General features: G+C 49.9%; 10 protein-coding genes across 10 annotated transcripts; 7 read left to right on the top strand and 3 right to left on the bottom strand.

The window, feature by feature from the left end:
• Nucleotides 1-1,529, top strand: N7533_004014 (GDP-Man:Man(1)GlcNAc(2)-PP-dolichol alpha-1,3-mannosyltransferase; the record flags this gene model as incomplete). The annotated part of the gene is made up of 2 exons (XM_057100664.1): nucleotides 1-856; nucleotides 922-1,529. The coding sequence occupies 2 exons, from the start codon at nucleotides 1-3 to the stop codon at nucleotides 1,527-1,529; spliced, it is 1,464 nt and encodes a 487-aa protein (XP_056960294.1).
• A 182-nt stretch (nucleotides 1,530-1,711) lies between these two features.
• N7533_004013 (uncharacterized protein) lies at nucleotides 1,712-3,810 on the top strand (the record flags this gene model as incomplete). The annotated part of the gene is made up of 2 exons (XM_057100663.1): nucleotides 1,712-3,574; nucleotides 3,700-3,810. 2 exons carry the CDS (start codon nucleotides 1,712-1,714, stop codon nucleotides 3,808-3,810), a joined length of 1,974 nt encoding a protein of 657 aa, XP_056960293.1.
• A 661-nt stretch (nucleotides 3,811-4,471) lies between these two features.
• N7533_004012 (general substrate transporter) lies at nucleotides 4,472-6,223 on the top strand (the record flags this gene model as incomplete). Its single annotated transcript, XM_057100662.1, has 5 exons — nucleotides 4,472-4,700; nucleotides 4,763-4,906; nucleotides 4,966-5,581; nucleotides 5,642-5,884; nucleotides 5,956-6,223. 5 exons carry the CDS (start codon nucleotides 4,472-4,474, stop codon nucleotides 6,221-6,223), a joined length of 1,500 nt encoding a protein of 499 aa, XP_056960292.1.
• A 188-nt stretch (nucleotides 6,224-6,411) lies between these two features.
• Nucleotides 6,412-7,944, bottom strand: N7533_004011 (uncharacterized protein; the record flags this gene model as incomplete). The annotated part of the gene is made up of 3 exons (XM_057100661.1): nucleotides 6,412-7,300; nucleotides 7,365-7,705; nucleotides 7,936-7,944. The coding sequence occupies 3 exons, from the start codon at nucleotides 7,942-7,944 to the stop codon at nucleotides 6,412-6,414; spliced, it is 1,239 nt and encodes a 412-aa protein (XP_056960291.1).
• A 1,135-nt stretch (nucleotides 7,945-9,079) lies between these two features.
• Nucleotides 9,080-11,079, top strand: N7533_004010 (MFS transporter; the record flags this gene model as incomplete). Its single annotated transcript, XM_057100660.1, has 3 exons — nucleotides 9,080-9,363; nucleotides 9,451-10,351; nucleotides 10,414-11,079. 3 exons carry the CDS (start codon nucleotides 9,080-9,082, stop codon nucleotides 11,077-11,079), a joined length of 1,851 nt encoding a protein of 616 aa, XP_056960290.1.
• A 751-nt stretch (nucleotides 11,080-11,830) lies between these two features.
• N7533_004009 (inositol polyphosphate kinase KCS1) lies at nucleotides 11,831-15,900 on the bottom strand (the record flags this gene model as incomplete). The annotated part of the gene is made up of 2 exons (XM_057100659.1): nucleotides 11,831-13,730; nucleotides 13,832-15,900. 2 exons carry the CDS (start codon nucleotides 15,898-15,900, stop codon nucleotides 11,831-11,833), a joined length of 3,969 nt encoding a protein of 1,322 aa, XP_056960289.1.
• Nucleotides 15,901-19,104: 3,204 nt separating this feature from the next.
• Nucleotides 19,105-20,212, top strand: N7533_004008 (DUF614 domain protein; the record flags this gene model as incomplete). The annotated part of the gene is given in 3 exon segments (XM_057100658.1): nucleotides 19,105-19,413; nucleotides 19,433-19,902; nucleotides 19,996-20,212. 3 exon segments carry the CDS (start codon nucleotides 19,105-19,107, stop codon nucleotides 20,210-20,212), a joined length of 996 nt encoding a protein of 331 aa, XP_056960288.1.
• Nucleotides 20,213-20,975: 763 nt separating this feature from the next.
• N7533_004007 (uncharacterized protein) lies at nucleotides 20,976-21,182 on the bottom strand (the record flags this gene model as incomplete). The annotated part of the gene is made up of 1 exon (XM_057100657.1): nucleotides 20,976-21,182. The coding sequence occupies one exon, from the start codon at nucleotides 21,180-21,182 to the stop codon at nucleotides 20,976-20,978; it is 207 nt and encodes a 68-aa protein (XP_056960287.1).
• A 549-nt stretch (nucleotides 21,183-21,731) lies between these two features.
• Nucleotides 21,732-22,982, top strand: N7533_004006 (uncharacterized protein; the record flags this gene model as incomplete). Its single annotated transcript, XM_057100656.1, has 4 exons — nucleotides 21,732-21,914; nucleotides 21,965-22,129; nucleotides 22,195-22,568; nucleotides 22,628-22,982. 4 exons carry the CDS (start codon nucleotides 21,732-21,734, stop codon nucleotides 22,980-22,982), a joined length of 1,077 nt encoding a protein of 358 aa, XP_056960286.1.
• Nucleotides 22,983-23,757: 775 nt separating this feature from the next.
• On the top strand, nucleotides 23,758-24,555 carry N7533_004005 (MscL family protein; the record flags this gene model as incomplete). The annotated part of the gene is made up of 4 exons (XM_057100655.1): nucleotides 23,758-23,894; nucleotides 23,964-24,164; nucleotides 24,248-24,392; nucleotides 24,451-24,555. 4 exons carry the CDS (start codon nucleotides 23,758-23,760, stop codon nucleotides 24,553-24,555), a joined length of 588 nt encoding a protein of 195 aa, XP_056960285.1.
• Nucleotides 24,556-24,639: the final 84 nt, after the last annotated feature.

Raw genomic sequence — 24,639 nt, 5'->3', positions numbered from 1 at the left:
ATGTCGGGTCTCGCACCCTCGAATGTGGTGATCATTCACCCTGACCTAGGCATTGGTGGCGCAGAGCGATTGATCATTGACGTCGCGTTGGCCCTCCAAAACCGCGGTCATCGCGTGACAATCTATACCTCACATTGCGACAAAAGCCATTGTTTCGAAGAAGCGCGAGATGGCACACTCGATGTACGCGTGCGCGGAAATACCATATTCCCAGCTCACATATGCGGCCGCCTGCACATCCTCATGGCGTCATTGCGCCAGCTTCACCTCACCGCGTCACTCCTCTCCGAACTTGGGTCCAGAGACCAACCGAACAGCTCAGCGGCAAAGAATGGCCTCAATACCGACAACAACGATATTCAAGATGATATTTTCATAGTTGACCAGCTGCCCGCATGTGTTCCTATCTTGAAAACCTTCAGCCATCCTCGCAAATCTCGCACCCAGCGTATCCTCTTTTACTGCCATTTCCCCGACCAATTACTTGCGCGGCGCAATGAAGGTGGCTCGCTCCTTCGACTGGCGAAGATCCTGTACAGATATCCCTTTGACTGGTTTGAGGGATGGGCACTCAGTGCGTCAGATCGGGTCGTTGCGAACTCGAATTTCTCGCGGGGCGTGGTGCGGGATGTTTTCGGGCCGGATCTGTTGGGAGATGTGGAAGTTGTCTATCCTTGTGTTGATACAGATGCGAAATTTACACCCGAGAAGACGGAAAGTGGCCCGTTATGGGGCGGCACGAAGATCCTATTGAGTATCAATCGCTTTGAACGCAAGAAGGACATGGCTTTGGCTATTCGGGCCTACCATGGACTAGGTGCAGAGAAGCGAAAGGGTACGCGATTGGTAGTTGCTGGTGAGTTCAATAACCCCTCCATACATATGTCCCTCTCACGCAAAGTTTCTAAATAACAATACCAGGCGGCTACGACAATCGCGTCCAAGAAAACGTTCAGTACCACCAGGAACTTGATGACCTTGCGATGGGCCTCGGATTACAAACCGCGACATCAAAGACTGTCGTCTCCGCCTTGTCTATTCCCGACGAAATCGATGTTCTCTTCCTCCTTTCTGTTCCTACCACTTTCAAAGATACCCTCCTCGCACAGTCGAAACTCCTTCTATACACTCCGATTAACGAACACTTTGGCATCGTTCCTGTTGAGGCGATGCATGCTGGACTTCCTGTGTTGGCATCTAACACTGGTGGTCCATTGGAAACTATCGTCGAGGGCGTTACGGGCTGGCTCCGAGATGCGCATGCGAGTGATGAGTGGACAGCAGTGATGGATAAAGTGCTCTATGGCATGAGCCAAAAAGAGATTGATGCAATGGCAGCGGCAGGTAAGGTCCGAGCCGAGAAGGAGTTTTCTCTCACAGCCATGGGAAATCGTTTGGAAGACGAAATCTCGACGATGTTGACAGCCAACCGGCGTCCCTTCCACGGATGGCAGCAGGTGTTTGTTATGCTAGCTCTTCTTGGGTCGCTGTTTGCTCTGGCCGTGGCTCTCTTGCTTCGCGCTTTGTAATTTAATTTACCTTCCAAATTATACCCTTTTTCTTCTGTCTACCGCTTCATTCCAAACATTTCCCCTTCATAATTGCCCTTAAACATAATTGCCGCGGTGTAGATCGGCGGGCCTCAATCACCTGACTTCGTGACGTCGCGTTCCTCCGCGTCGCCCACTTCAACGCCCCGACACATCTCATCATGCCCGAGATCATTGATCTCATTTCTTCCGATCCACCATTACCGGAAAAGCCGCGACCCCAAAATGAGTGGCAGGCGACGCGTCCACTCCCTTCGCGGGGGTTATCCAACCTCGGCACGGTTTCGTCTGATTCGATAGACGTTTCGCTATTCAATTACGACGATATATTCGACAAGCCAACCAAGAAGCGCCGAGTGAGCAATGAAAGGCGATCGCCTCTGCGGAAAACTACATCAACCAATGAAACCACGATCACCGACCGCGTCCCATCTTTCTTGTTCTCGGACGAAGATTTTGGCCTGCCGCCCTCGAACAACTCCGCCACACGCCGACAACCGGCCGGAAATGTGGAAGACTTGGACCCGATTACCTGGAATTCCTCTCAGCCTCTGCCGCTGCCCAAATCGAAATTGTCTGCTCGATCACGAGACCCAGTTTGCGAGTTCTCCGATATCATAACCTTAGACGGAGACGTGGATCATCTCAAGCCGCAAGGAAGAGATGCGTCTCGTGTCGGTAGACAGGAGGAAATAGAGGAATTCAGTGATCCTTTTGCCGGACTGCCGGAATTTTCAGATGTACCGGAGTTCCAGGAAACGGGAGTTTCCCATTCTACTGGTGTATTTTCCAGCAAAACCGCTGAGCTTTTGTCAAATCCGAGCACCACCGGCAAACGAAGTGGAATCCTGTCCCCCCAAAAGACAGGCGCGCGATCTCGAAATTCAAAGAACGACGATGTGATGGGTCTATGGCTATCTGACGATATGGAGGAGCCAGCGCAACCGAAACGCCCGGCTAAAAAGACGAATAAGCTTACAACCGAAGAGAAAGAGGCAAAAGCAAAGGCTAGGGCTGATGCTAAAGTACAGAAAGAGTTGGAGAAAGAAATGGAGAAGGAAAAGAAGAAACAGCTCAGGGAAGACAAGGCGAAGCAAAAACAGCTGGAAGCCGACATATCGGAGGTCAACAAACTCAAGGTGGATAAGAAGGACTCTACACCGGAGATGATTCTTGACATGGCCTCATCATTCGAAGGAGGTGCTGTGGGGAACCAAGCAATTGAGTTCATGAGACGGCTCGGGGTTGATCATCATTTCTTTACTAGCCCCATTCCACAAATGGTCAAATGGCGCCGGAAGATGAATGCCCGATTCAACGAAGATGCTGGCCATTGGGAACCCTGTCCGTTCTATATACAGACTGAGAAGCATGTTCTATGCTTGGTACCGGCCCAGGATTTTGTGGACATGGTCATTCCATCCCCTGATGGCGAGGAAAGAGAACCATTGGAGCTTCATGTTCTCAGGATCAAAAGTGCCCACCCAGAATGTACTGTCATTTACCTGATTGAGGGTCTCATGGGCTGGATGCGCAAGAATCGGAACTCGCGGAATCGAGCATATCAAGCGGAAGTACTCCGCCAATATGAACCAACCAGCACCCAGACCTCAACTACCTCCTCTCGTGGTCGCAAGAAGAAGAATAAACCCGAGACCACCCCACCAGTCGATGATGACACCATCGAGGATGCCCTTTTGGAGCTGCAGGTATCGCATGCGTCTCTCATCCATCATACCAACACGCCGTCCGAATCGGCCGAATGGATCAAGAATTTCACCGAACACATCTCCACCATTCCCTATCGACAGCAGCGATCCAACGGCAACGACGCTGCATTCTGCATGGATGTGGGCCAGGTCAAGACGGGCGAAGATAAACAGGATACCTTTGTCAAAATGCTTCAAGAGGTGAACCGTGTCACTGCTCCTATGGCTTATGGTATTGCGGGGCAGTATCCTAGCGTAACCGACCTGGTTCGAAATATGCGGACCCGCGGGCCCACGATGCTCGAGGATGTCATGGTATGTCCCCTATCATTGCCCCCCTTCCTTTCCCTCTTCTTTGCTTTTGATTCCACGCATCCTCATCACAATTATTCGGCCATTACGCGACTCAGGAGCTCTGGAATATCACTAACTCTGTCTAGAAATCCGCTAACAAGAACGGCGGCGTCACCAACTCCCGCGTCGGCCCCGCAGCCAGTAAGCGGCTGTACAAAGTATTTACAGGTCTAGATCCCACATCAACAGACGTCTAGCCACTTGAGTGCTAGTCCCATAGATTATCCCCTTCGGGTCCATTCGGCTTGGAAACAATTGGTTTACGGAGCACATTTTCATACTCCCACAGAGAGGAGATAGAGGTTTACCAGCATGAATATCATGATACATGTCCCGAATATGCAAACATGCCTTTTCATACCGACCACTGTCGTTTTTCTCTTCCCTAAAAATACCCTCGGTCTTCAACTGTCGTAATAATGTTGCCTTCGGACCCATGATTGGAATTGTGGAGCCTTTGATCCGTTTGATCCATTTTTCGTCGCCAGGGCCGGTGCGATTTGCCGAGCAGTCGCCACCAAATCCCCCCTAAATCTCCTGGCAAAGCTTAGCCGTGCTTCTTAGGGCTGTAAGGCTGACCTAGCGGGAAATAGCTCCACGGATCCTCCGTGCACAAGCAGGTATTGTGCGGCAGGGGCAGGAAAGCGAAGTGGAACCCCGGGTTGGGTCGTCTGCTATTCTGAGATTTTCCGCCCTCTCCCTCTTTCGCTTGATCGGATTTATCTGATTGATTTCGTCTTGATTGATCTGATTGATTTGATCGATTTGATTGATAAAGTTGCCACCCTCCCCATCGCTCGTTTTTCTGGGAGAAAGTTTCTTTTTTCTTTTTCTTTTTTTACTCTTCTTGGTGCCAGGATGTTCTTTGAGAGATGGGGCGTGAGCCCGATGTTGTTCTTTTCGACGGCCTTGCTGTTTGTCTCGGCTTTCAACTATGGATTCAGTGACCAGGCCTTTGCCTCGTGTCAGGCGATGGACTCGTTCACCCGTCAATTCGGTGTCTATAAAGAATCGACAGGGAAATGGGCATTGGATCCTTTGTTCACCTCTCTCTATAATAGTATCAAGGCCGGTGGTCAGATAATCGGTTCGTGCTCCGGATCTCTTTTTACTTCATGCTTTTTGTCCTTGATCTTAACTGGCTCCCAGGTGTTTTTGTCGGTGGATGGGTGAGCAATACATATGGCCGTCGGATGTGTGTCTTTGTTATGAGCATCTATGCCCTGGGCAGTGCTTCTGTTGTGATCAGTTCTACGACGCAAGCCCAGATTCAGGCCGGTCGAGCCTTGCACTGTAAGTTTACAACTCATGACCCGACTAGCGGAGCCGAGACTGACTATTTTATCCTATAGACATCTATTTAGGCATGCAACTGGCCGTTATCCCAACAACTTTATCTGAAATTGCCCCGGCCAGAAACCGCGGTGGAGTTAGTGTGTTATACTGGTTGGCCATCAAGGTCGGAGGTCTCATCGTGACATCCATCACACGAGGAACCAAGACCATCGAATCAAACGCCGCTTGGAGAATTCCATTCGGACTATTGCTCGTGGTTCCATCCATTGTGATCTGTCTCGTGTGGTTCATCGCCGAGTCACCTCGCTGGCTTCTTCTTCGTGGCCGTGAGCCCGAGGCCTATGAGGCCCTCAGAAAACTCAAGCCCAAAAATATGCCTGAAGAGGATCTTCGAGCTGAGTTCGATCTCCTTTCCCTGAAGGTCTCCGAGCAGCTGCAGAAGAAGAGTTTCAGTGATCTATTCACGAAACCGAACCGTCTGCGCACATTTGTCGTCGTCATGTCCAACTTCTTCCAGCAGGCTACCGGTCAAGCCTTTGCTTCGCAGTACGGAACTCTCTTCGTGAAGCAGCTCAAGTCAATCAACCCGTTCAGCGTGACACTCGGCACTAACGCTGTTGATATCGGTGCCATTATCATTTCAGCATTCCTGATTGATGTTGTCGGTCGAAGGTACGTTAAACCCAATCATTTCACAATCCAATTTACACGGTATACTGACTCCAAATTCAGGGCCCTGTTCCACACAAGTTCCATCCTTCAGACTGGAGCTCTCATGACGATGGGTGGTCTCGGCACGGCAGATGCAGGCAACAAGTCCGCCAAGCAGGGAATCGTGGCCATGCTTATGATCTTCAGCTTCAGCTGGTCTCTTGGCTGGGCACCTCTGACATATGTCATTGGCGCGGAGCTACCTTCCTCACCTTTGCGAGAAATGACCCTTCAAATTGCTTATTTCGTGAAATTGATCACCGAGTAATCAGAACCCCCCCTCCCCCTTCTTTGGGGATTTTCTTCTTTACGGTCATGCTAACGAACTGCTACAGATTCGCTGTGACTTTTTCATACCCGTATATGGAGACTGCTGATACACCCGGCCATGTCTACCTTGGTGGAAAACTCGGTTTCATCTATGGGTCTCTTTCGGCGGTAGCATTCCTGTTTGGATACTTCTTCATGCCGGAAACACGCCGTATGGAGCTGGAAGATATTGATGCTCAATTTACCCCGAGTACTAATGACGAGGAGACCAAGAACTTTGATACCTTGGTTAGAGAAGAAGATGCGACGACTGTGATCGAGATCTCTAAATAGACTGGGAGGTCACAGGCGCACTTGAACCTTGAACCTCGAAGGTCGAAGTGATCCTACCTAGGTAGGTAGGTACTACTAAGTGGGATTAACGGTTCCTACGCCCTACTACTAGTACTATATAGATATCTACAACTTTTCACATACTGTCCAAGAGTTGACTCGGATTATTCAGACATAAATTTCGAGTTTTACAAGATGACATAGATCATCAGCAAGCCTTTGCCATTTTCATAAATTTCGTGAAAGCTACCAGTAACTTGAACTATCCCATCCAGCTGATATGGTTTATTTAAACTGCATAACCCAGAAAGCCCAGAACCCATTTTTTTTCCCGTCAGCTTTTTCCTCGTATGTTTCCCTAGCCAAAACGGCGGCGGGGAACGAATGGGGAGTGTGGTTGCGCCCGTTAGCTGCAATAGGTTGTGGGTCGACACATGTGCGATGAATGTGTAGGCAGGATCATCTCGGGGTAGCATTGTCCAGATCTCGACTGGGACAGTCACAAGCATGGTGCCTGAGCCATGGAATGAACCTTCAAGGGCCACATCGGTGGAAAGAATGCCATGGGGGATATTTCGTGCCAGCCACGCTGTCCATTGCGCACGGTCTTGCGGAACATCTCCCCGAACCCTCACGCTTATCAAAACTCGATAGCTGTTTTGGTTCATACTTCTCGAGACCCTCTGAGTCGCCAAACTCCGGCCTATTGTGACACTTCGAGATCCGATCTTGGGGACGTGGACTGGACAGGCTCCAATATGGGTCTCTTGAGCGAAACGGAACATTCGACTGTAAATCGTGGCCAAGGTCTGCGGTTGGTCGTTGAGAGCGCGAAGGGTATCGATTAAGATTCGCGTGAATGATATATCGAGAATAGCTGTCGCAGTTTGGTCCCAGGGACAGGCTGCCATGAATTCCGCCCCATTGTATTGGCTTAATGCCCCAGAAGCAGCGGAACAACAATCAAAAATGTAGCACGATTCACCAGGGATACTTTCCAAACCATCTCGGACTGTCCACCAGTTGATATCAGGATCTGCCAATCTGCCAGTGTTAGGATCTACCTTCAAGTTTCCCCTGGGGCATGTTAGTTGATTCAAGTTGATATCAAAACAAAGGGAAAGAGAGATTGATAACTCACCTTAAGCGCCAACTTGTTGCCTCTAAACCAGACACATGCGCATGACCGGAATAGACAAAGATCCTTAGTATATCAGGGCCTTGATGCTGTCGAGACCATTCGCCTAAGCGAGTCACAAGCTTGTACCATGAATCGACGAGTGGGATGGTGAAGGATGTGGTGTGAAAATGATAGATGTTTTTGAAAACGTCGAGGAGCTCTTGTTCAAGTGGAACAACATTCAGGTCATCGTTCTCCCAGTGGAATGCAATGACATGAGTCTCTCTGTAAGGCGTGCATTGAATGGCGTTGTTGATTGAATCTCTCACTTCGCTCACGAATTGCTGGGTCACCTTTCCGGGCTGGGGGGGCTTGATATGCAGCGAGTGGGTGCAATGACATAGCTGTGGAGGCGGTGGGCGTGACTGCAGGTGTTAGGTGAGCGATAAATGAGGTTTCAAACGGGCGTGGCAAGAGGTCAGTCAGAGAGAAGTGGATGAAATGAGATGGTAGTAGGGAAGGTGGTGGTGGATGGGATGCGATCTATTAACTATAGTGTCTCCGGGATGACTCAGCTCTCTGAACAGGATACCATGATCATGCTCAATATGGAAATAGGCAACTATGGGTATCTAATTGAAAGTAGATTGTGTTTACCATGGTTGAATACCTAGTAGGTATTGGTCTCTAAGTGTGGTCAGGGTACTACTACCGCTCAGTGGGGGCATAGGCAATATTAATCCTACTAGCACTAGTACTATATAATATGCCTATTCAGGCTTTAAGGTTATACCTACCTAGGTACCTATCTAGGCATATCACTATTAGACATTGAAATTAGCACTGGAACATACTACTCAGTTAGGTACCTGACGGTGACAAAGTAGAATTGTGGCCTGCAACTAGCACTGTAACCTCTGGTGGTAATATATACACAGCATTTTTTCTAAATAAGCAGGATAGGGTGTTCAGATCACCACTGGCAGAGCCTAGAGGGGGTGTGATGACGATAGCTACTACTAGAGATGCGTGGAAGAATGATCAAAGATCTGTGTATTCTGAGACAAAGGAGGGAGGCTGATATAACTAGTACCTGGTGATCTGAGCATGCCTGAGGTAGAACGGCATCTACCTGCCTCAACAGGGTGTCCACTTAGTAGTGTCCGAGGCCAGTACCCTGTATTGTTGAGATCAAACGATTGACATAGTATTAGCAGTAACTAACTATAATTTGAATATAGTTTTACCATGGCGGAATACTGGCCCGCTTAGTAAAACCGAACCTTTCCTAATCGGGACTTCCGGCCTCAGGCCGGAATCACGCCTTTGGCCTTTGGCCTTTCACCTTGAACCACTCCAACGTCATTTGGGAATATTGAACAGCATTGTTGCACACAACTCCTCTGAATCCGACATATTCCTCACACTCACATTCCCCATTCTCAAGGCTACTTGCCTCCAGTTCAATGACGTAGAGTGGAGTCAGGACAACACAACTGATCCACCCAGCTGACACGGCCGCTTATCATTCGAGCTCTCCGCAGGGGAGCTACCACTTGCCGAGGGACCTCCGAGAGGCGCTTGACCTGACGAACCCCGCCAGGCCGTGAGTCAGGCCGCGATATAAACCTCCAAAACTATCCGCAAAACTCCAGATCCTCTTCCCCACACTATCTTCCATCAAAAGCATCGAAACGACGACACACCGAGGGGGTTGCGGCTGCGGTGGACACACGATGACGAGCTCCGAAGGGCAAGCCGATTCGGCCATCGATAAGCGGGACTTCGATGCGAACCGGCCCCTGCTTCAAGAGGGAGCTGACGACGAACATGGACAACCGAGTCCGCAGTACAGACATTCACGATCGGGCTCACATCGTTCTCGGTTTTCGCGAGACAGTGCCAATAGCGATGATGGGCTTTTGACCGATGTTGTGGAGGGTATTGTCGAGCGTGACCGTCGCATTATGCACCGAGAGGTTGTCCGAGTGGTTAGCTTTGCCTGGGGAGTTGTTACATGGTATGAAGTGCCTACGGCTACAGGCTATTTTCTTTGAAGCTCACTCCGTCTGCTGCTTGTTGCTAACCTTCGCTCTCTACGCATTAGTCTCGGCGCAGGTAGCATCACTGCGTTTTCTCTCTACGGACATCTACTGCTCACACGACTTCATTACACACAACTTCGAGTCAACGCAGTCTCCATCGCGGCTGAAGTAGCGATGTATCTCCTAGTCCCGTTGTTCGGGTTCCTCTGCGATCGATACAGCCCATCACCCTTGTCCTTGGGCTCGGGCATTATGTTCGGCGTCGGATACCTGCTTGCTGCATTCACATATAAGAACGGCCCACCCCCTGATGTTGGGGGTGATGGGTGGCCGTTCTGGGTCATGCTCGTGGCGTTCATTCTTATCGGAATGGGAACAAGTTGCATGTATCTCTCTGCTGTAGCGACGTGCGCCAAGAACTACGGCCGTGGAAAACACAAGGGAATCATGCTGGCTATTCCTATTGCAGCTTTTGGACTAAGTGGAATGTGGCAGAGTCAGATTGGAACATACGTTCTCTATGAACGCAATGCTGATGGCAGCCATGGCGATCTGGATGTGTTTCGCTACTTCCTCTTCCTAGGACTTCTTCTTCTGGTCACCGGTTTCATCGGAACTTTCCTTCTACGCATTGTTGACGAGGAGGAGGAAAGATACATTGACGAGACCGTCGAAGAGCTGGAGCGCAGTGGGCTACTGGAGGAGAGTGACTTTTTCAGACCTCGCCATGAAGTAAGAGCCGTTGTTGAATACGGCACATTCTCTTCACATGCCGATGAGACGGGCTCAATGACAATCTCAGAGGAAGAACGGGAGGAAATAAAACGCGAGGAAGAAGAGCGCCGCAAAAAGAACTGGCTTCTTAATTATGAGACGCGTGCTTTTCTCCAAGATCCCACCATGTGGTGGCTGGCTGCCGGATTCTTCCTGGTCACCGGCCCAGGAGAATCCTACATTAACAATGTGAGTAAAGCTATACGAATCTCTACTATCCATCCGAATCCCATTCTAACCAAATCAAAAAGCTCGGAACGATCATCCCAACACTTACTCCGCCGACCTACTCCCCAGAAGCCACTCCACCAGCCGGTCTTCCATCAACACATGTTAGCACAGTTGCTCTCACGTCGACAATCGCTCGACTCCTCACCGGATCTCTGTCTGACTTCTTCGCACCACCCGCATTACATCTCTTCCCTTCAATCCCAGAAGGTAGTCGTCATCGATCAGAAATTGCATCAGACGACAAGCGCACGACGCTCTCGAGAATGATCTTCCTAATTCCATCGGCACTTATCCTCTCAATCGGCTATCTCATTCTCTCTACCCCACTCCCTCTTGAACAGCCATACATATTCCACCTAACAACCGCCTTTGTCGGCTTCGGATACGGCAGTGCATTCTCTCTCACGCCAATACTCATTTCAGCCGTATGGGGCGTGGAGAACTTTGCCACGAACTGGGGCATTGTTGCCATGATGCCGGCCCTTGGAGCGGCGCTTTGGGGAGTCGTATATTCCACTGCCTACCAACATGCGGTAGACAGCGGATCTGGATCCGCTGATGGACAATGTCATGGCTGGCGCTGCTTCGGACTCTGGGCGGTTGGCTGCACGATCAGTGTCTGGGTTGCCATTGCGGCCTGGTTAGCTGCCTGGCGAGGCTGGAAACGCCGCGGCATTGTTGTTTAAGCATATCCGCGATTTTTTATTTTCATCTACATTCATGGCTTTCGGGTATCATACGGATTAGCGGGATTGGTTTGGCTATATAAACCATTGAATACAAATATATACTTGATTTTACTATTTGATGATGCCTCATCCATTGATTACTACTAGTACGAGTAGTACCTACCTAGGTAGGTAGTAGAGAACTCCTTTACTATTGAGAGGTATAGATTTTGGTGTCTAGTTTGAAAAAGAAAATATCCATATACGACGAAAACACCAAGGGGCCATCGCATCGGCCACCCAACAAATTGAAGAAGAACAGACCTAAACCTGAGAAGAATAAACACAGGCTGGGGGATATTTTCAATAAAACAAGGCCGAGAAGTGAACCGGGAGGGAATCAAAAAGTGTGGCTAATCTCATACACGCCGCGAGAAGGGGAATGGAATAGGAGGAATGAACACGAATTAAGCGAAAGAACAGAGTAGAGTCCGCCGGGTTCTAAATGCATCCAAGCGTTGATCAGGGTCATTGAAACATCCATCGAGGTCGTTAGTCGTACCATTCCCAGGGCAGGGAACAGCTCGGGGGGGAAAGAAAATAAGGATCAGAATGAGAATCGGGGGGAAACAAGCACAGGGCAACTCCGGTGTGGGAGGGGTTATCTAGTTATCCCCAAACGCCATAACATCGACCCTCAAGCCGAATGATGAAGAATAAGGAAAGAAAAGAACATGACAGAAAGAAAGAGTAATAAAGCAAGGTCATCTCAGAAACTGACTTCGCCTGTGTCGGTCTCCATCACACTCTCGTCGTAGTATTGATCCGAGGGCGTTTCACGAACAGCAGGCTGAGAGCCAAGCGCGATTGCTTCGCCCTCTCCGCGTTCCACGAACTCGTCATGTGTGATCTCTTTCAAAATTCGTTGAAAGTACATTCGGAGTGTTCGAAGTCCTCGCAGGTAGCCTCGATCTATGTCCATCGGGTGATGTGGTGGACATGGTGTATCGGCAGGAAGTTCGTCCTCACCGGTAACGCAGTTTGCAAAGTCGACGATCTTCAGTTTTACTTTGGGAGTGTTGTGAGAATCTTCAGAGGTCCGACGTTGCAACTTTGGCCGTTCGTTACTCTGAGAGTTGTTGGCCTCCTGCAGAGGGGTATCTGACTGTTCCCCATCGTACAAGATCAAGAGACTGCTCGCATATAGCCGGTATCGGTCCAACCTGCGAATCATATTCTCTAGCAAGGATAACTGCTCCAATATATTTGGGATCTTTTTTGCTACACTATTGTAGCTGACCCCGTCGTAGAGAAATCGTGTCAGGGCATCTTGGAACTCACGGCCGGATTTCAAGTCTCGACCAAAGTACTTGTCCTCGAAGATGTATTCCTGCTTTTTCACATTCCAAGCCTGCATACCACAGAGACGAACACCCAACTGTCGAGAGGTCGTCGACTGGCATTTGCGCCTCTGAGATTTCTTTTTCTTCTCATTCGCTTCAATGCCGTACTGTCGGGTGCCCATTTTAAGGTCAAGGACACAAGGCTTGTTCATACCAGCTGTCAAGTCTTCCAAAAGTAGGAAAAACTGAACGCGCTCGTCTTTTCTCAACTGGGCGTCTTTGGGATTACTAGGCAGTTGAGACTCAACACCATCCTTGGCTCCCATGGCGACTGCTGCATCATGAAGCTTGCTCGGTGATGTGAAATGATTTTTGTGGGTGTCGGAGGGCGGTTCTTTGGCTGCAATCAAGGTTGATGGAAATGCCGTGGGAGGGGCATTTGAGAGCGCCGGGGCGTCTCCATCCATTGAAAAGATTTCATCTTCCCTGTCTCCGCCATAGCCCTCGTCGTCGAAAAATACAAGGTCGTTTTGGTTGCGTGAGTTGATACTTCCTCGCCTTTGCAAGCCACTGCCTGAGTGTCTCCTCCGGGACTGTTGACCGCGGTTCAATGAGCTTGGCCGGTTGAGGTCATCTTCGACCTTTATTGGCTCGCGGGTACGTTTGTCTTCAAATGCGGTGGATGCCGAGGATGAAAGGGTTGTCCCATCCTTGCTCGAGGGTGCAAGATCCATGTCCATGATTGGCGTTTCCAGAGTAGTGAGTTTTGTCATCGTCAATTCGGGTGGCCGTTTGCTCGGTGTATACTCTTCTGTAATGTTTCCACGCAGATGCGGGATATCCGAGCTTGCTCTTGGTAAATGAAGATGCCCCCGAGCATGTCGCCGATGTTGATGGATTGCAGGAGGGCTGAAAACCTCCCGAAGAACTTGTTCCTGAAGTTTCCGATTGACTGTCGTAGCGCCCCATATTTTGGCTTTTCGTTGTCTAACAGATGACGGATCAGAGCCGGCTGCGATGTTATCAAGACCATCAGCAGAGCGCGGTCGCATTAGCCCCTTTTCAGCAACCCGTAGCCGTTGGGGCCGACCAAACAAATCGGCCGGGATAATATGACGGTTGTTTTCGAGAATGACCTTGGGAATCACCCCGGTAACCTGTTTTTGGCTCACAATTCGCTGCGGTTCGGGAGCTTCTATGACATGAGAATTCACACCCAATGCGCCATTTGCTTGATGTACTTCCGGGGAAACGACACCGTGTTCAGAGTGGCCTTTGGCACGCTTCGAGGTCTTGGAGAAGGTTACGTTGAGGACACCAATGTATCTGCACCGGCTTTGTTAGTAGGCAATTCAGGAAATATATCGAACAAGAAGTGCAGAGGTGGCCAGTTCCTCTCAATACTGCCATCCAGGAAGGTGACATACCTTGGTAAAAACAGCAACATATCAGGATGCCTCCGTTCGATTCGCTCATAGAATTCATTTTCACGGTTGTTAAGCTGCTTGCAGACTGCACGCCTAGAAAAACGGAATACGGTGGTGTGGCCGCCCACCTGATGACGATAAGGCTTCAACTCCACTGCGCCGAGGGGGGTGGGTTTGCGCCTAGGGATGATTTTTGGTCGTTGAGTTGGTGTCGCAGTGGGTGTATCAGCGTCATCGGTGAGGCTACCTGTGGTAGAATCATCAAGGACAGAGGAGTGTACACTTTCATCGGCAGATACAGATTCGGAGTCGGTAGTAGATTTGTCACCGTGATCGTAGCTGTATTCAGAAATCGTATCCAGAGGCTTTTCCGGTATGCCATCTGACGGACATCGAAGACCGGACAGATCGCCATGAAGGATTTTACTTTCATTCTTAGATCGAAAGGATATATCCACATGGCCGACCTCCTGCTGGGAAGATTTGCTACGCTCTTGGGGTACCAACATCAGTTCGTGGCCTGTCTCTGCAGCTGATATCTGAACACTATGGGAGTCCGCCTCTATCGGCTCTTTCCTCTGGTCTTCTTCGGGTACAGCAACTCTTTCATGGGGAAAGTAGACTGCGGATGAGATTTGCTCATTTTCCTCTTCATCATCGAATTGGGGTGAGTTTTGATCTGCCCCTTCATCAAGAGAGCTTAAAGATTCGTTAAAGCGTTCAATGTGAGGTTCTGCCTGGAAATAATCCCGACTGCGTTCGGTATATTGCGTTGGGATACTTCTGGAGAATGAAGAGCCGCGGCCTCCGCCAGGGGTGAGGTGGAAGTTTCGTATTTCTTCTAGGAGACTCAGAGGCAATGTCGGTGGGTGACGCTTGAAGGGATCTTCATGATCTGCTTGGCGAGGCGGATGGTCGACTGGGGTGGGCGGCTCGAAGATTTGCCCATCACTCAATGAGGGGAGCGAAATACTCTTGCGGAGCGACGCATCCTCGTCTATCGACGGCGTCAAATTCTGCTGGTCGAGATCCATCATGGAGTTCAAATCGGCATAGCCTTCGTGCAGCCGAGCTCGGTCACGGTCTTCCCATCGTTTGCGGTCCGGGGAAGTGGTATTCTCCTTGAATAGACCCAAATAATGGCTGGATTTTCGACTGCGCACGTTAGAGGCTGGCTCCGCATTGGTGAGATTGGCCTCAATGGAATTGTCCAGCCGTCCTCGATGTCCTCGATTGGAATCTGCGAGGGGAGGGAAAGGCGCAGCTTCTCCCTCAGGCGATGGCCAGTTGTGGCCAGCTGAGGGTGTCAACGTGCCAGGAGAGTGAGAGACATCGTCTATAGCTGAGGGAAGTAGATTGCGCTCAGTGAAAGTGTCCTCAAAAGCACCAAAATTCGTACCTGTTTCACCCGCAGGCACCGAGTGCACGGTAACACTTGTCTCTCCGTCTTGAGCCTTCAGCTGATCCGCAGATGAGATAGAGGAGCGCAAGAGAGATAAGCGGGGAAGGCGAGAGGTTGAGTAGTGAGAAGCAGGGCGCAATGGGTAATGTCTGCGGGCGTCAACTTCCATGTGGGAAGGGTCGACGCAAGAACGGAGGGGAGAGACCTTGGAAGCAGGACTTGGAGATCCGGGCACATCATCGAGACCAGGAATCAAATTGACCTGATGGTCATTCTCCACGACTTTCTCGGGGGGCAATTGTGGGGTATTAGCGCCGCTCTCCGAGGGGAGATAGTGAGTCGCAAAGATACTGTCACGTTCGGACAATTGAGGGCTATGGAAAGTGTCGGGGCGGGAGAGTGTCTCCAAGGGTAAGGTATGGGTCCTTTTTAGGGCGAAGGCCGGGGTGGGCTGGGACCATTGACGGATGGTGGGGGATTCGGCGCGCGATGGGGACTGGGTCTCCTGCTGAGCCCCCTGGGACAACAAGTGTTGGTCCTGCGACAAGTGGTGACGTGGGTTGACCGACGACAACTCAGCCTCCGAGCAATCATGTTGGGCGGGAGCAGCAGGTGTTACCAGGGGGTCAGGCAAGGAGTGTTCGGGAGCGGGAGGCGGGTTTGACATGGGGAGGACATTGGTCAGGCCTGCACAATCGGAATGGTAGGGACAGCGACAGATGGCTATTGGAGGGACTGGGGAGGCGGTTTAGAATGAGGGGAAGTCGTTTGCGACACGGCGACACGGCAGCACAAAGACCCAAAGACCCAAAGACGCGGCGAGACGGTTCGGGGATAGGAGTCGAGGGAAGAGGAGTAGGTAGCAGCGAGACAGATGAGACTCTGGCGTCACGAAGAGCAGAAAAGACGAGTTAGTGGACAGCTCAAGAGAGGCGTTAAAGCACGTTGGGTGAGGAAGAGTTCTTACAGGTTGCGCTGACCGCAAAATGGGGTCGGAAGGCCGGGATTTCACAGACGACTTTCAGGTCTGAGCTTCAAGAGATAAAGGAATCAAATCAAGCTGCAGTTTGGAGCCAACGTAGGACAGTGACGCCGATCGTCCGTCACCGCCTTGAAGAATTGAGTGGATCCGATCGGGGCTTTTTCTTATTAGCTTGAAGTTGGGGAAGGAGTCCCTGGGTCCAGAAGAACTTCTATAGATGATAAGATCGAGCCAGGTGCAGATTAAAAAAAAAAAAGAGTTTGAGAAAGGGGGGGAAGGGAGGGGTGTGGATAGCGATGGACGAGGTTGGAGTTGAGGAAGAATAGGAAGGCGGGAGGAAGTTGCGGTGCCAGAGCCAGTGCCTCTCTTTCTTCATCTCTCTCTCTCTCTTTGCACACACACACTCTCTCTCACATACACACACACACACTCTCTCTCTCTCTCCCTCCCCCTCCCTCACTCCTGGTATCACTCCTGGTATCACCCTCGCCCTACATTTTACTCTGCATCTGCGGCTTTATCTCCATTCCACCCGCCATATCTATAACTGGCTTCCCATAGGGGTGCAGATCGGCGATCTGCAGCAACTGTTGACTCTCACCCCGACAGCCAGCCATTGTGATTCGTGGCATCCAAATCTCGCAAGGGCCAAGACCACCCTCTTCTCTTTGTGACGAACTTGGGAGACTCGCGGTATCGAGCACGGGGTGCGATTTTACCTTCCACAATCCATAACAACAAGGATTGGATCGTGGAATGTAACCACTACCTAGCCTTCACGACTCAGCTGGGCAGAACAACTGGAGGTCACCGTCTTTCCCCAGCTAGGATCCTTGGTCCGGCTCTCAACGGTAAGTCCAACTTGTGGGGGCAAGGGATAACTGAGTTCTCGGGTCGATCAGTCGATTCTTGGAACGCTCTTCTGCATCGCCTCGCACCAATCACCGATTCTCTTGTACGGCGTGCCGCCTTCGTGCTCAACCATAGGTGTCACCTCTTCATTCTTCGGGCATGTTGATCCAGTGCCCGTAATTGGGTGTGTTTGGCTTAGATTCAAGGCATGCTCTCATCCCGAAGGGTCCGGGAAATCTTAGCTGTTCTCCACAGAAGCAGCGGTCAAGTGTCAGGGGCAGCTGACCGAGCGCGATGCTTAATTTTCAGGTTGGTTTCAAGCGCTGGCTGTGCACCGCCATCTGTGGCGTTGTTTGCAAAACTTAAAGATCGGCATCACGAGGTTTGTTCGGCTTGGAGGTTCTCGGGGATAGTAATACATACTTCCTGTGTGGTGGAGTAGATGCCAGGCTGTAGGCAGCAACAAAGAGCATAGAAGGCAATGTACTGAGGTCCGTATCAAACACTGTCCAGGTGTGTTTACCGAGGGCCAAGACATCCAGTGTTGAGGTTGCCTGGCAAGTTCAAGTTTGGGATGCAACAAAATATGTAAATTTGCGGTCCGCGGGTGTCATATCTATATACCTAGGTATTGTACCAGTATCGGCCCTGACCCTCCTGAAGGTCAAGAATCCTTTTTAAGTCGTCTACTTCGATATGACTCACCAGGGTGCCTTACATACGTGTATCCACGGGTTCATGACCTCGGGAGTGAATCAATCAATCCGAAGCAACTTGAAATCGAAAGGCATTCCTCCATGCGCTTGGGCAGCAATCTCATGGGGCTAAAATTTGGGACTGAAACGGCAAAAATAAACGCCGATCATGGTTGTACGACGGAGTACTTTGCCTGCCCACCTAGGCATGTTGACTCGGAACGGCCAGACTTTCAAGGTATACTAGTAGCTCGAATGAGTAACTTCAAGTTGCTTAAATCAAGTTTAATATGCTACTACTAGTAAATATATACCATTTACCTTTCCTTTTAACTCAGATTCCCAGACAGTCACTGCTAGAGCTCGTAAATGGGGCGCTGCTTAGGGCCGGGCCGCAAGCGCCCCGAAGTAGTCACTGATGGAGTTAATTCGTACTTTAGCAATTTTGTAAGTAGCTCGAGGCACTTTAATTGCACTTGTGACGTAGCGGGATGTTCTAGCATCTCAATCCCCGACAGGAATGGCACACGACTCTTTTACAAGTGGAGACTCAAATCCACCGCGATTGACTCTATACTTCGGATCATATAGTGAGAGTATTCCAAGTTTAATTCCCGTTTTTCTGGTTCCTTTCTTCTCTCTCCCTAAAAATGATGAATAAGCTTCATTATTTCATTTATTTAACTTGACTGATATCTCCACTCGCTGAGAGAAAGAACTCAGTTACACGCGAGTCACACTGGTTGGTTGGCTCGGCGTGTGATGAGGATGGCCCTAACGACTTGACGGGAGGTGATGAGCGGGTCCCCAGCCCAACCAGCGGCTAGAGCGATGTGAACAAGATGCATTAGGGCCATTAGGGTGCCAGGACCACCTTAGCATCCCAGCTTCACCATGAACCTGGAGCTTCTAGGCCAGTCATATCGTTCAAACCCCGCGGAGATCAGACTTGGCCCCCCCCTCGAACCCATCGCCATCTCCACTCCGTTGAACACGGCGGATATTCCCCATCACACGCAGCTCCAACTCTTAATAGTCTCAATGCTCTTTTTCCATTTCTCGTCGATCTGCTGTCGCATGTCATTCTACTGCGAACACCTGGGCATCACCTGAACTGTTCCCCGAGCTTGTTTCCAATACCTAGGTACTGATCTCCAGGGGAAGCTCCTGAGATGTGGCGTCTGCTGCAACCAAGAGAATATAGCTCCCCCTTCTCCTTAATTGCGGATCAGATAATCATCAACTGCGCAGCTCGTGCGCCTCTGGCATATTGAGTGTACTTTCGGTCGGAAGAGAGACTCAAGTGTGTTTCGGAGAGCTTCCAGCAACCGCTGCCGTCAGCATGAATCGGCCACAGCCACTCCAGCTCAATACCCAAGTGGGACAGAGCCAAAGATACTCGTTCATTGAGACTCCGCTGGAAATGAATGCCCGGACGCAGAATTATGATTTAGAAAGTCCCCCTCCGATGCCAGCGAACCCGCCGCCAGCCCATGAACAAGAGCAGCCCACACCCGAGCAACCGATCCAGCAACCTCAAGCAGCGGTACTATACCAACAGTGCGAACAAGAGCCGCCTATAGACGAAGGAAGCGTTTTCACCTACTCACGATACCCGCAATTTGACCAGCATCCTGTTCATTTCGCACCGGTGACCGATACCCCCCCAGCCTCAACCGCAGCAGCAGCCAGATGTACAATCACCACAATATGCATACAGCCAGCCGCCTTATTCGCCGGGGCCCCTACCATCAAAAGTCAACCCTGAGATTCCTCGAAGGGCAGATACCTTCACCATAACGCCCGATGCGAACCCTCTACAATCGCCACGATCGCCCTTTTTCCCTCCTCCGCCCGCCTCAGCTCCATCACAGACAGCAGCAATAGATGACTTGGCCACATACCACCAGCCAGGGCAAATAATGCACCCAAATCAGGAAGTAATGGGAGGCGCATGGCATAACGGGTTGTGCGAATGCTCGAATATCGGAACATGCTGCCTGGGGCTGATGTGCCCATGTATCCTTTATGGTAAAACCCAACACCGTCTGGGCCTGAAGTCAAGAAAAGAGGACCCCACAAACATGCTGGGATATGAAACGTGCAATGGGTCATGCACTGCGATGGCTCTTCTATGCGGGTGTCAATGTAAGTTGGCAGCTTTCTGTCGCCATGTGGTCAGTGTGCTTTTTTTTTAATCCGGTGAATTCCAGGGCTCTTCGCAACTATACAGCACACCCGGACGAGGAAAGCGTATGGGATCCAGGGGGGGTATTGCTTCGGATTGTGTGCGGGCAACTTGTTGCACGTGCTGCACGTTGATTCAGGATGAGAAGGAATTCCAGGAGCGGGAGAAGCGGCGTGGGCGCGCTGCTCGTGAGCGTGGTACAGCTTTGCTCTCGCCGTACACAGCCCCGGGCCCGATGGCGTATTCGCCGCCGCCGAAGTGACGACAGAGTACCACCAGCGATTTGGAATATTGAAATGCGCAGTTTTGTATCTATAACGAACCGATGATGAATTACACATAATCAACCATCAGATGCGAATTGATTGATGTACAAAACTGGTCTCCGCGCTATTGTCCAGTCGGAATCGACGAACTTGGTGGAGCCAGGCGATCTCCCCACAGAATGATTTCATCAAGTAAAAAAAAATCGGAAAGCTAGAGGGCACATGCATATGCATCGAATGTGTGCTGTATTGTGGCAAGATGAAAAGATTCAAGAACGCAAGTTTCAGCGCGCATTGCCAATCTTAAATCGCATTGCCTCGGACCTGTCAGATGGCCAGGCAACCACATCTATAAAGATGTGAGATCGGCTAATTATTCAATCTAATATTGGAGTGCTACATGAAGGTAGAGAAGTGACAAGGCTGACTGCAATGATCACAGCCACTTCTGCGTTACTGCATTTCTGGCTCAATATGCAGGTGATCGATTTGCCCAGTGGGTATCAAGACAGCAAAAGGAAAACGCCCAGTTCGGTCTCGGTCTCGCTCTTGACAATCAAAAGTGATGTCAATCATCTATCAAGCCTCAACCGAGCAAGGACCATTGAGATATCTGAAGAAACTAGTTAACAAGTAATGCACCCTTCATGATTGACTTCCCGTGAGTTTATGGTTCCAATGGTCAAGCAGAGATGTCTGTTTGCCTTCGGGAGCAATTGGCGACAATTGATTCTAAAAGCAGATCGCCTTTGAGATGTATCAAGGCACACAGCTCCAGAGGCATCTGTGTGATCGTGCGATCGTAAAGATCTTGCGATCCCACAATCGGGCGAACCAGGTAGCCGGGTTGGGTGAGATCACTTCGTCGGATGAGCCTGTCAAGACGAAGATCCCGAAACCCTGCCAATATCCTGCATTCAGCGAAGACCCCCACAGCGCAATAGCCACGGAAGTATGCAAGGTCATGTCTGAAGGGTCGAGGGGCCAAAGAATACCTCGCTAAGTTGCGGAGTTGATGTATCGACTCTAGTGGCTGAGGATCAGTGGGGCGCGAACGATACTCTCCAGAACTTTACGTTCAACACTTTGCCCCAATTTAGTCTAAGCCATGCCCTAGCTGCTCGTCAGGGCTTTTGCAGACATTAAGCGCGACGATGATCCCGGGCATGGACCGCTGGGTCGGACGTAAGGGCGAGATAGGTCTATTATCCCACTACTCCGTATGTAGGGTGGCATTGGCAGCACAGCAACGCTCGAGAAGTCAATTTTTGCCATCGCCATGGAGCAGAACATCAAATCTGAGACCTGTCTACCACGATCTAAACAGACTATCGGGTTTCTGCGTGGCTCCGAGAGTCTCCTGTTTTATATTTATTGACCGAGGTGCTGTCCGCGATATCCAACGCTCCTTCAATTTTTACTTAAACTTGAATACCTCGAAAACTCGGAGCCTCGACAAAGGGATAAAACGTGATTCCAAGAGTGTTGCTAGACGCAGAAGCACCTACATTCACCATGGCCGACTCAGCTTCACAGACTGCGACTGGTTATGACCACCACAATCTCCGTCATGTTGTTATCACATCGACCTGCTTCGCCTTCATCCTTTCTACTGTGGCAGTTGGATTCCGTGTCATCTCACGAAAACTTAATGGAACTGGTCTATACCTTGATGACTTCTTAATGATAGGCGCTTTGGTGAGCTTCAATCCAAATTTTTTCTCGTTCTCAGTTACTGACCAGACAAGATTTTCGAATATGGGATTTCTATCGCTGGAGTTGTTTGTAGGTTTCACACAATCAGTCCTAAACTACGTGCATGGCTCACAATATTAACTTTTGCAGTACTCTATAATGGTCTTGGAACACATATCGTCTACGTCAAGCCTGAGCAGTTGGTTGTCTACTTGAAGGTATGTTGTATCCATGGATATTAGTACATACTCATCAATCAGCGTATTTTCTAACCCTTACATAGACCCTCTTTACCGGCTCGATCCTCTACACATGCTGCATCGCCTGCATCAAGCTTTCAATTCTCATGCTCTATAGGCGATTATTCCCCGTCAAGAGTATGAAAATTATGGTCTGGATTGTCTCCGCTATCGTCGTGCTATGGGCCTTTGGTGGTATCCTGGTGGGCTGCTTCACCTGCATCCCGACCGAGAAGCTGTGGCACCCTATGATACCCGGAGGCTGCTTGAACATGGGAAAATTTTACTATGGACTCCAGATCCCAAACATTGTTACAGACGCAATGATTTTGTTCATGCCTATGCACACTGTCTGGAAGCTTCCCATCTCCCGTGCCCAGAAGGTCGGCTTGTCGGGTATTTTCGTTGTCGGATTCTTGTAAGTCGCTCATACTTTTGAAACCTTGGAAGTAAATAATGAATTCTAACAAGAGAAAGGACTCTCGTGTTTGACATTGTCCGTCTCGTTTCCCTTGTTCAACTTTCCGAGGCGGGCGATGATATCACCTACACCCAGGTCAACCCAAGTGTCTGGACATGCATTGAGCCGGCCGTCGGTATCGTCGCTGCCTGCTTGTCCAATATGCGACCCTTGTTCAAACTCATGCATGAAAGAGTCTGGTCGCGTTATGTCTCGACGAATGCTAGTAGCCGGGATGATTTCGCTGAGAAGAACAAGGAAAAGTCGTCTTGGACTCGCGACACGCCCAGTCCTAATGGTACAGCTGTGCACACTTCTACAAGCACTACTCTCTCGAATGATGAGACTCGTCATCCCGATAGCCCGGCATAAATACCTAATAAAAGGGATATCCCCAGGCTCTAGCTGGCGTTTTTAATAACTCGGAACCTCGTCAACAGCTTGCCTTGGTGCTGCATATTATTTTTACATTTAACTTGTTACTTCATAACTACCTATTACCAGGTACACTGGTCATTTTGATCTATATTTTCTTACAACATACTATTTACTACTATCACACAATATCAATTAGTATTTAATCCCAGTTCAGGTACCTACTAGGTAGACCAGTTGACTACCTAAGTACTAGTATTGACTTATTCACCCCACCCCTCAGAATTTCGTTTCTCAAGGGATCCGAGTCGCTTCCGAGTCTGTCTTCACTGTATTTCACATGGAAGGATGGGCACTTTCAGTGGGGAAATAACACGAAAAAGTATATTTTCCAGTGACAGCCACTTCGGGCTCCTTACGTGTAGATAAAAGAACGATCATATCTCGCAAAGGCGAGGACTGTGACGCGCACAACCTTGGAAAGAAGCCATTTGCGCAAGACGAAGCTATGGGCAAGCGTCGATCATTGAAAATCCAATACCAAATCTCGAGATCGGAACCCCCATTGGCCGTGACAACGAGGCATCTGAGATGTGCCAGTGCCCCCTCTCTGCCAAGCGGCACCAAACCCCAGCCCCTCCCGCCCCGACGCCCACATGACTAGTAGGGGCCATGCACAATGACGCGAGAAAACCTGTGCGAGAACTGATCCCGGACACAATAAAGAACCCCCATATACCACGGCAAGGTCACACAGCATCTACTGTCAAAGATGCGTGGACTCGATGAAAGTACCGACGTGTTAATTCGCGTCGGACAGACGGCAAGCGAAAAGGTCAAAGATGGCCTGGGCGCCTTTGTCAATTTTGCAGCGCGGGATAACGTTCTTGAAGTCGCGCTTGGTTTGATGTTAGATTGTTCCTCGAACCTGATATATATAGGGATTTAAGCTGCAGGCTAATATCCTCAAAATTACAGCATCGGTAATGCCTTCACTAAAGTGGTGACCTCCTTCGTGTCGGATGTCGTTCTGCCGGTCGTCTCTCTTCTGCCGTTCTTGAATAAGAACATGGATCAGAAATTCGCGGTCTTGTCAAAGGGACCGAACTATATACATGGCCAAGGCTACAATACGGTTAAGCAGGCTAGGGACGATGGGGCTCTTGTCCTCGCATGGGGGTATGTTGGAAAATCCTGAATTCTGAAAACTGAATATCCGTGCATACAAGCCGGACTGCTACTCATTCTGACTATTCGGATAGTCTTTTCATTGAAACGATCCTCAACTTCATGGGAGTCAGCCTTACGTTATTCGCAGTCGCTCACTTATACATGGCCGTCTCACACAACAAAATCATCAAGCCCACCATAAGATGCAGGTACTGCAAAAAGTTCATTAGCGTCGAGGTACGGCGGATACAGTCCCTTCCTACGTTCTTCAATCCATTGACTTAACATTTACCAGGCAAAACGTTGTCTTAACTGCTCAAGCTGGCAGGATGGAAGAGAAGACTTGCCCGGGGAGCAGGACCATGACGATGATAGTACTCTTACCGGCGATAGAGCGTAGTTACATCCATCATCCAAGAGCAATTTCTCATTTGAGCTAGCTAAATCACTGGAAGAAATTGAGACATGTTTGTTATTTAGTAGA

Source organism: Penicillium manginii (assembly GCF_028828005.1).
Source record: "Penicillium manginii strain IBT 31320 chromosome Unknown utg000004l:1.0-7231830.0:1.0-7236170.0, whole genome shotgun sequence".
Taxonomy (NCBI): Eukaryota; Fungi; Ascomycota; class Eurotiomycetes; order Eurotiales; family Aspergillaceae; genus Penicillium; species Penicillium manginii.
The sequence above is the reverse complement of the archived record's forward strand: the minus strand, read 5'-3'. Positions and strand labels throughout refer to the sequence as shown.